The sequence below is a fragment of the Cryptomeria japonica genome, chromosome 8 (assembly GCF_030272615.1).
Source record: "Cryptomeria japonica chromosome 8, Sugi_1.0, whole genome shotgun sequence".
NCBI lineage: Eukaryota > Viridiplantae > Streptophyta > Pinopsida > Cupressales > Cupressaceae > Cryptomeria > Cryptomeria japonica.
The window spans coordinates 9,160,171-9,170,810 of record NC_081412.1 but is presented as its reverse complement, the minus strand read 5'-3'; the positions used below and the strand labels follow the sequence as shown (position 1 = coordinate 9,170,810).

The window sequence follows — 10,640 nt, the reverse complement described above, 5'->3', positions numbered from 1 at the left end:
ATATAAGTCATTTATGTGAGACTGGGAAGGGGGCATGGAGATCAATCAAGGAAGAAGAAGAAGGTGGCTTGGTGGGCTATGGGAATGGGAGGAAATATAGGAATTTAGAGGGCACAAAGGAATGAAGGATAAGGTCATTGGTTGGCATGGGCATTGGAGAAGGGGCACACAACATGTGTCCAACTCGGGGTACGATGTATACTCGAGAGTGTCCTAGCCAGGGCTATGTTTATTTCATGTCGTGAAGGCATGCGAGGTTTTGTGTAAGAACCTATCCTCGTGGAATGTTTACTTGTCATAAAAGAGCCTAGACCTATGACTATTCCTTTGAATTATGACTATTCCTTTGAATTGTAGATAATATGGTTGGTTCTATGTAAGAATCAGCTTCCTCTGTGGCGTGCCATAGCCATAAAGGACCCAAGGCAACTGGAATCTTCTTGGAGTGAGAATGACTATTCCAAGTGCTCAAGATTAAGATAAGTATTGGAAAACCTCAAGTGATTCTATAAGATATTGATAATGCTTTATATGTGATTTGTTGATAATATGGTTATATTAAGTGGTTATGTTATTTGATTTATTGTGCTATCAAATTGCTTATTAATTATTATCGAATTATTACATGTTAAATTTATATAGTTACTTACATATAATTTAATGATAATTACTTGTAATTAATGAACTTTATATTAACATTTAATCTATTAAATCCGCTATAAATAATTAAATAAGTCTTGGAGAAAAGTGCCTTTACACCTTTCTACTTGAATTTTTCCTCAATTTTTAAAATATACTTGAAGGCACTTGCTAATGTTTCCATATCAAGGAATTCTGGTTTGGTTTGATTATACCTATTAAGCCCACTTCGATACTTCAAAACTGGATATTTCTCAGAATATTGGATGCCAATTTTCACCAAAAGTGCATGAAATGTGTTAGTATGTACACTTGAAGTTATTGGTCCTTCAGTTAGACAAATTGCGATTGTATATATTTTTATTCATAGGCTTCTTCAAGAAAATACTCTTCTTTTATGGGCTCCATGAATTCTCCCCATGTGATTTTTTCATCAAAATCTACATCAAATTCCTTTCCAACTTGTCCTTCCTTGGATGACAACTTAGGTTCCCATAATTGCTTCACACGACTCTTAGTTTTAAAGAGGAAAAAAGTGATTTTATAAACATCTAAGAAATGAGTGATAGAAAAATACCTTTCAAGTTTTAATAATAAGTCATCACAAACATCCACATTATTTTTTTCCTTCAAAAGTTGGGATATCAAAAATTACATACACCCTGAATGGAGTATGTCTACCAAATGGTGGGTTTGTTGAATTTATTTGTGAACTTCGATTTTCTAGCATTCAAGAGAATTGTTCCATCATTTCCTCATGTTGTTTGTTTAGTGAATTTTCAACCTGCATTTTAAATAGATCATCTAATATGTCAAGTTCTTAGTTAAACATTTGTGATCGTGTGTGTTTCAAAGGAAGGTAATAAGAAGGATATCTTGTTTCTAACCCAATTCTTTGGTATGTTGATCGTGTCCAATGGAAAGAGAACACAATCTATGATACTAGTAGTTTGAATTATTATTTTGGATTACAATGCTTAGTGTATAGCCTAGAGTATTATATACCTTTCACGATGAAACTGAGAACAACAAACTCATAAGGATGTGTATGCGGCTCAAAATGGTTGTTTATTAGAGCATTAAAAAATTAGTTTATAAAGTTTGGAAAGGATTCCAACAATGACCACATCCCTTTGGAATTCAAAATGAAAAATTTGGATGTGAATAATTACAATAAAATGAAAAATATATAAAAATACTATATTGTTTATTACTCCAACTTCGGAGGGTCATAACATTTTGCTTTAATGCTCAAAATCTAAATATTATTAAACTATTGGAAAGATCTGCAAGAGCTCTAGTTTTGGTCCCTTAAATCAAATTCTTATGCTTACCCTATTCAGTTTAATGGATTAACAACATTTTCCATAACAATGTGAATTACTGAAAGATTAAAATAACAAAAAAAAATGGATTCTCAATATTTTCCATAATCACTTGTTCCAACAACACTAGAGTGCTCCTAAATTGCTATTTGATCAATTAGTTTCAATTATTTTGTTTTTTTCATTTCTAATAAGCTTTTTCTTTTTTTTTTCAATAACTAGTACAATAGAAAGATTTCTTTCAGACATTTAATTGCTCTTTACCTTCAATTAGATCTATAGGTGCAAAATTAATTTAGGTCGCATCTTTTGTCATGGATTTGAATCTTGAAAATTTAAATTTAAATATTTTAGTTTTGCCTCATGGTTTCCTCCCTTTCTAGTTGTTATGAGTGAATTAAAGAGGCTCCTTTAGAATATGATGGTATATTGAAAAACCAAGGTCGTACTTTAGAAGAATCATATGGGATAGATAGAGGAACTTATTGACCACATATATAATTTGATGCAAGTTAGTAAAATAACTACATAAAAATTTTATAATCCTCTTAAGATCATACTATACGTTTTTTGCTCTAACATCAGCTCATCATTATTGAATCAATTCATGTAAGAGTTTCATTGACGAGAATTTCACTCCTTGTAATTCAATAATTTTCTTATTTAAGTGTTTATAAACATAGGTTTATTAGATAGGTCAAATTCTAGTTATTGTCGAATTTTAATTTTCATATCAAGTTTGACTCTATGCATGTATAGAATGGCCTCGTGCCCACAAAAATGAACAAGAAATCATACAATTTTACCATTTTACAAGTCAGTAAATTATAGAAAAATGAAGAAAAATAAAATTTACCGATTCTTTTTATAATCATTAAACTGTTCCACTTTATTTTTAAACTACGATAAAACTGATGCTTCTCCAAAGGCCGGCTGATCGTTTTTGCTAGTAATATAAGCGCTGATCGTTTTTGCTCGTAAATTACATTTGTTTGAGAGAAAACACCAAGCTAATTCAAAAAACCGTTACATTCAACGTCTCCCAAAGTAATTCAAAAAACCGTTACATTCAACGGTATCAGAAATAAACAAATTCTTACAAATTTAAATTGGTGTTTTGCCACCCGGTTTTGAGTGGGAAACAACCGTTACAAATTAAACTGGAAACATCTAATTATCCCAGGTAATCAAAGCATACATGCTTCATCTAATTGCTGGCATAATAAGCTGCCCAAATTCAATTCTTCATCCACTGGTGATGATGATGCTTTGCGAATGTCTTTGACCCATCTAATTGCTTAGGCAGGTCTTTGATTTCGATAAGCTGAACCGTGCGTTGCTTCTTCACTGCAGTTCAAATAATTAGAGATTCATTATGACTATTAGTAGGTCACCCACTTGATAATTCAGAAACAAGATCAAAATTAGTTCAAAGAAACACAAACCCTTTTCAGCTTGTCGGTACCCTTCTTGAAGCCTTCTCTTTGCTGCTTCAATCCTTTCTCTTACAGATTAATCATCAAGAGCAGGAGAGTTTGATTTCTGCATAAAAAACATGAAATATACATAACAGAAACATCCAACAAATATGGAATGCACATCATTTGTGCTTGAAACTTAGTAAATGTAATCAACATGCACATCAGATTTCAATTTTAAACTCTTCAATTCCATTTTGTTTGCTTACATGTGATGAAGGAAGTGGAAGAGAGCTAGGCTTGTTGAAATCTAACTTTTGGTGCAAATTCTGCTTCTGGCTTACAACTCGCCGTCTCCTATGATTGATCACAATGTGATTTTGAGCACCACTTTTTGTTTCTTGTTTGCTATACTGTCTGTCATCCAGTTTGAATGGCTGCTCTATTCTATGATTCTGGATTTGCTCCACTGAAAACAAAGGGAAAATTTATGTAAGTTGTGCTAATTTGGAAGGAGAAATGAATGGGAATAATTATTAGTTTGAGAGCACACCTGCGGCTGCCATGGTATCTACAGCAACTTCTCCAGCACTTTTCATCCATTCATCTGCAACTTCTCTCCACCTTCTGCAAAGTGCAATGCATGCCATTAAAAGTGCAACATATAAAAGCATAAAGCTGTTATGAATATCAAATATGCTTCCATCTCAATCCCTACAGCTATTGTGACCAAGAGAACCTGTTGATCAGGTAAAGCTGGAATTCATCAAGAAAATTAAACGTTTAGGTAGAAACACCATTTTCCCCTAAATTAAACATTTAAACAAGATTCAATTCTGCCAAGGGAGGAAACAAGATTTACCTGACAAGCTTCTTCGCCATGGAGCTAATTGGTTTGGACTTGTGCTTCTGCAAGCATTTGACATTTCTGCCAATCATAGTTTCCTGTATGTAATTTATAATTGAACAGTGAGAGAAGGTCAAAGAAATGTTAAATTAAACTCCACTTCCAGTTCCACCAAGAACAAGAAAATATATAAACCCAGTAGCTAATTCAACACGAAGCTGAAGCTAGATTGCATTATCTACAAACCCAATAACATGTAAACTTAGAATACTCATTTACCTTTAGGATTTCAATAGACAATGCCATCGACTCCAATCTTCTCAGTGAGTCGCCCAGTTGGTTTTCCGACTGTAAAGTGCAACACAAACATTGCTTCTTAACAGAAATGAACAAGCCCTAATTTCAATACCATTCAGCTTTCGATGTATTTGTAAATCCCAATTTCTTCAAACGAGCAGAAAAAATGAAAATTCACCGAGACATTAATGAAAAATGAGCAGTGCTGCAAGAAATGAAAGTCTTACCTCATCTTGATTTGAAAGAATGTGTTTTATATTGAACACCTCTTTCACTATTTCACATTCTTTAGGCACAGGCACAGTTATGGTTTGATAGCTATTGATCCTCTCTGCAATATCATTGACCTTTTTATGAATACCATCATCTTCATCTTCAGCAGATGATCTTGATGCGTAAACCATCTCTGCTATTTTATCCCTCCTCTTCACTAATTCCTGAGGGCAATCACACGCTGCAACATCGATTGCATGTTCAATCAAGCTGCATATATCACTCTCTGCGCTCTCAAAAAACATCCTCCATTCTTCTACCAATCCCATTTTAACTCTATGCCCTGCTATTTAACTTTGATTCTCAATCCTGCTCACAACATAATCAAATTTGAAACTTCAATACATTAAAAACATCAAATTACCAACCAAAAATTAGCAGTAGCAGCTTTTAAATTTTAGTCACCTCAAATTGAAACCGCTCCACGAAAATTCTGAGTAGACCAGAACTCAAATTCTTTTAAACCAATAGCGAGAATGCGAAATGGATTGAATTCGAAATTCAGGCAGAGAACTTTTTAAAATGGGCGTGGTACTGATTTTTTTTAAATGGGAGTGGTCTTGCGTTTTTCAAATATATGCTATTTTGGGCAATGCAAAGTCATTTTTGAAATATATTTAGTCACTCACAAGCACATGCATGTAAATATGTACATACCCGTGTAATCCTGCTTTACTCACTCACAAGCACATGCAAGTATAACAAATAGCCGTTGCCGAAAAGAATAGTTAAAAAGTACAACAGAACAATTAATTATAATCATTTGTGAATTCATTTATGCTTGGCCAATTATTGTTATTCTTCATGTTCCTTCACATATACCCTTCATTAGAAACTCAAAATTGTTTTTGATTTTTTAAATTCTTAATTATTTTTAATATTGTAATTTATTTATTTAATTTATTATATTTTAGATTATTTTTTGGTTTTTCATTTTTATTTTTTATTATATTTAATATTTTTTTAATTTTATTATTTGTTTATATTTTTTTTATTATTTATCATTTTTCCATTTTTAATTATTTTGTTCATATTTTTTATTGTTTTGTTTATTTATATTTTTTATTTTAAATTATTTATTTTTTAATTTTTATTGTTATTTATTTATTTACTATTTATTTTTTAATTTTTTTAAAGATTTGTTTTTAATAACATATGGGAGATTATTTTGATTGTCATTTTGCTTGTTTCTATCTACTATTTTGTGGGGAGGATTCCATGCGAAAGCATGCTTGACAACTAGGTCGCCAAGACCTCAACCCCTCGTGAGGTCCATCTTGATGGCATCTAGAATCTCACCAAAGGCTTATTTTGTTTCGCTTTTTTGAGTCTATCCATGTTTTGACCATTCTCCAACATGGGCCGTGGTATGTCATGTTGTTTTTGCCTGTTTTTCTGCCATAGTCAAGAGACTTCTTTGTCTCTGATGACAAGAAGCTGACGGTCTTGGTTTGGATTGAATTCCTCGATCCCCCTTTGTCATGTTGGTCATCTTTGCAAACTGTTGCACAGTCCATCGGTAAGGTTGTCTGTGTTGTCAAGAAGGTGACCAGTTTTATCATGCTCGCACTTAAAAGAGGGTTTGTGTAAAAGTTGATTTGTCTTGAGACCTCAAGGACACTATTGACTTTAAAATATGAGGTCTTTGCCACGCACAAAAAGTGCTCTATTTGAATCTATCCAATACTTGTTTTTCAGTGCTAGTTTTCGGAACACAAGCTTAAGGATTGCCTTTTAGCTGCCTTGCGAGTTAAGACCTCCTCTAAGGAGTCTAAACCTTCACACTCCTCTAAGGCCCCTAAAATTGATGAGGGTTGGGAAATAGTTGCTTGAAATTGGAAGAGTTCTTCATTTGCTTTGGCTTCACACAAGCCACAAGGTTCCAGCCTCAGTTTTAACCTCTTAGCCAAACTCTCTTTGCCATTCTTACAATCCATTCTAGACATTTGGAGGCTAGAAAAGGAGCTCCCAAAAAGTGTAGGGTGTCTTATTTTAGCTTCTAGATGGCATCAATTTTTCTTTGCACAATAGCTTCTCCTCCCTTGGGAATAAGGATACCATGCATGAATTTGAATCATAAATTGTATGTCATGAAATATCTAAGGTCTTATCGACATCACCAAGAAGTATTCTGTGTGAGATACTTGATAGAAGTATCTTGGTTTTTGGTGCAGTCATGGTTGGGAGGGACCTTGAGGAGATGAACCCGGACCGTGCAACAGGAGTGAAACGAAACAAAAACAAGAAAAGTTGATGGAGGTAATGCAAAACTGATTGATTTATATCATGAAAACTAATTACAATCAGCCAACAACACGTGGGATAAAAGATTCAGCTCACTGGTCTGAATATATACAAGCTCAATTACAGTGTTGGACAAATCTAGGCTCCTTGATCTCAGGACAAATCTTCTATGTTCTCAAAAGTGTTTTCTAAAAGCTTAAATACATTGAATTATATGATCTAGATGGATCCACATCATCCCAAGGCAAATTAAAGGTAGATGGACAAAATGAAACGTGTAAACTAGCAGGTCCACTTTTGCTAAAAAGAATACTCCGAAAAATACAAAGGATGAAGTACGGACCAAAGGGAAGGTCGCCCACATGCCAAGGAATATTTGTAACAACAAACCGAATCTCCACAAGCTACAGAAAGAATGCTGAACGTTTTCTAATAGGAGAAAGGTCCAAGTGTACTACGGACTTCGGGTAAGGAAGATAATCATGTCCACAAGCAAAATCCAGGTCCACAAGATCTAGTGAGAAAATGTAGAAAGAAATGTTGAAACTGCAAAACAGAAAATAAACTGAAAAGAAATATTTTTGGTTGATGCAAGATTGCCAAGAAGAAGGAATGTTCCAGCACTAGGCTAGATGGTTTTTGCGTTCAGGAAGTCAATTCTTTTCCATTCATGTTTGCTCCAACATGTAGGATTATTTGGCCAAAGGGCTTGGTTTTCACTTCTAATCATGAGGTTAGGCAGGCAGGTGTTGCCACTCTCCTTGCACCATGTTGGCAGTCATCTATTGTGGCTCCTAGGTTACATCCTACTGAACAACTTTTTTGGATGGTTATGCCAATGGACACTCATTCCTTTGGGAACATTAATGTTCATGCTCCATGTGATGTTGTTGAGAGGATCTTATCTATGTCGATGGATTGCATATTCATTAACACCAAGTACTTGGGTGTTGTGCGAGGGTTTTAACATGGCTGAGGTTGTCTCTGGGAAAGAAGGTTTAATTCTTTTTCTTGGTTTTGTTTAAATGTATAATAAATTGGGGCTCTTTGATCCCAACACTAACCGACACCATTCCCATGACATTTGGCACATGTGGAGTGATTTCTTTGTTGAGTCATCCACCCATGTTGGCTCACATTCAACGGGTTTGGAATTTAGAGAGTCGTTGGACTCGGTAAATTGGGTGGTTTACTTGGTGGGATGGTGTCATTCAATGCAGAGATTTCTTTCTTTGAATGGTGTCATTCAATAATAATTTTTTACTATTATTTATTTATTAATTAATTTATTATATTTTAGATTATTTTTTATTTTTTATATTTTATAGTTTTACTTTATTATTTGTTTATTTATTTTATTTATTTTTAGGTCTTTGGGATTTGATCATGTAGCTTTTTTATGTTGCCAACATTTCAGATGAAACACCATGATCCTTCATGAGGGCAATAGAGCAAGTGAGAGATTAGGAGATCAGAAACATTGGCAACATCAAATTTAAGCTACATGGTCAAATGCAAATGAACTAAAAAATAAATCACTATGGACTGTGGAAGTTTCATGAATTTAATTATTTTAATTATTTTCTAATCTCCTTTCACATACTCTCTTGCCCTAATGATGGATCATGGTGCTCTCTCACTTGCTCTCTTTCGTTGATGATGGATCATGGTGTTTGATCTGAAGCTTGGCAACATCAAAAAGCTACATTGTTAAATCGAGAAGAACTAAAAACAAATCACTATGGACTGTGGAGGTTTCAGATTGATTTATTTATTTGACTTTTAGATTTTTTAAATAGTTTATATATATTTTTTATTTAGTTGTTTATTTTTTTAATTATAATTTTATTTTTTTATTATAATTTTAATATTTTTAATTTTTTAATTATTTATTTTTAAGTTTTTTTAAGATTTAGTTTTAGTAACACATGGGGGATTATTTTGATTGTCATTTTTCTTGTTTTTGTCTCCTATTTTTTTTAGTGTCTATTGTCATACTACAATTATTGTAAAATTCTTTATGTTTATTATGGTCTCAGCCAACCTCAGTCTAGTAATGGATGTTGATGTTGAAGCTTTGATGACTAGCGATGATAGCACCCCTAAAAGAACATCCTAGGAAATTTCTTCCCAAAGTATTTCACGATGTTCATCTTTTAGTACCCCTAATGTTGTTTTTCCCATTCAAGATTTTGATAGTGCATTCCTACGGCTTAAACAATTTACTTTGATAGGGTATTTGGTGGGGAGGATTCCACCTGAAAGCATGCTTGACAACTAGGTCACCAAGACCTTAGCCCCTTATTGGGTCCATCTTGATGCCATCTAGAATCTCACCAAAGGCTTTTCTTGTTTCATTTTGTTGAGTCTAACAATGTTTTGATCATTCTCCGACATGGGCCTTGGCATGTGATATCGTTTTTGCTTTTCTTTCAGCCATAGTTAAGAGAATTATTTGTCATTGATGACAAGAAGCTCAAGGTCTTAGTTTGGATTGAATTACTCAATCTGGCTTTGCCATATTGGTCATTTTCACAAACCATTGTCCAGTCAATTAGTAAGGTTGTTTGTGTTGTCAAGCCTGACTAGTTTCATCATGCTCGCCTTTGGAGGAGGGTTTGTGTACAATTTGATTTGTCTTGAGACCTCAAGGACAGTATTGGCATTCAAATATGAGGTAATTTTCACTCACAACGAGTGCTGTATATTAATCTACTTGATACTTGTTTTCAGTGCTAGTCTTCAATACATAAGATTAAGGATTTGTTTAGTTATTTTTTATTTATTATTTATGTATTTTTTTATTTTTCTTATTTTAAATTATTTTATTCATATTTTTATTATATTTTTAATTTTTTTATTCATTTATATTGTTAATATTTTTTGTTTTTATTTTTATTTATTTATTTACTATTTAATTTTTTAATTTTGTTTAAGATTTGGTTTTTATAACATATGGGAGATTATTTTGATTGTCATTTTGCTTGTTTCTACCCACTATCTATTTTTTTAGTGTCTATTGTCATACTGCATTTTTTGTGAAAGTCTTTATGTTTATTATGGTCTTAGCCAACCTTAGCCCAGTAATGGATGCTGGCATAAAGAACATCCTAGGAAATTTCTTCCCAACGTCTTTCATGACATACATCTTATGGTACCCCTAATGTTGTTTAAACCATTCAATATTTTGATAGTGCATGTTTTTGGCTTAAACAATTTACTTTGATAGGGTATTTTGTGGGGAGGATTCCACTCGAAAGCATGCTTGACAACTAGGTCACGAAGACCTCAACCCCTGATGAGGTCAATCTTGATGGCATCTAGAATCTCACTAAAGGCTTTTTTTATTTCGCTTTTTTTAGTCTAACCATGTTTTGACCATTCTCCAACATGGGCCTTGGTATGCCATTCCGTTTTTGCTTGTTTTTCTGCCATAGTCAAGAGACTTCTTTGTCTTTGATGACAAGAAACTCACAGTCTCGGTTTTGATTGAATTCCTCGATCTCCCTTTGTCATGTTGGTCTTTTTTGCAAATTGTTGCCCAGCCCATCAATAAGGTTGTGTGTGTTATCAAGAAGGTGAACAGTTTTATCATGC

At 33.5% G+C, this 10,640-nt stretch overlaps 1 protein-coding gene across 1 annotated transcript; it reads right to left on the bottom strand.

Moving 5' to 3' along the window:
* Positions 1-3,476: 3,476 nt before the first annotated feature.
* On the bottom strand, positions 3,477-5,318 carry LOC131045961 (probable mediator of RNA polymerase II transcription subunit 26a). Its single transcript, XM_057979600.2, has 7 exons — positions 5,205-5,318; positions 4,754-5,108; positions 4,509-4,577; positions 4,245-4,327; positions 3,936-4,009; positions 3,652-3,851; positions 3,477-3,506 (listed from the first exon to the last, which is right to left on the bottom strand). The coding sequence occupies exons 2-7, from the start codon at positions 5,066-5,068 to the stop codon at positions 3,477-3,479; spliced, it is 771 nt and encodes a 256-aa protein (XP_057835583.2). The 5' UTR covers positions 5,069-5,108; positions 5,205-5,318.
* Positions 5,319-10,640: the final 5,322 nt, after the last annotated feature.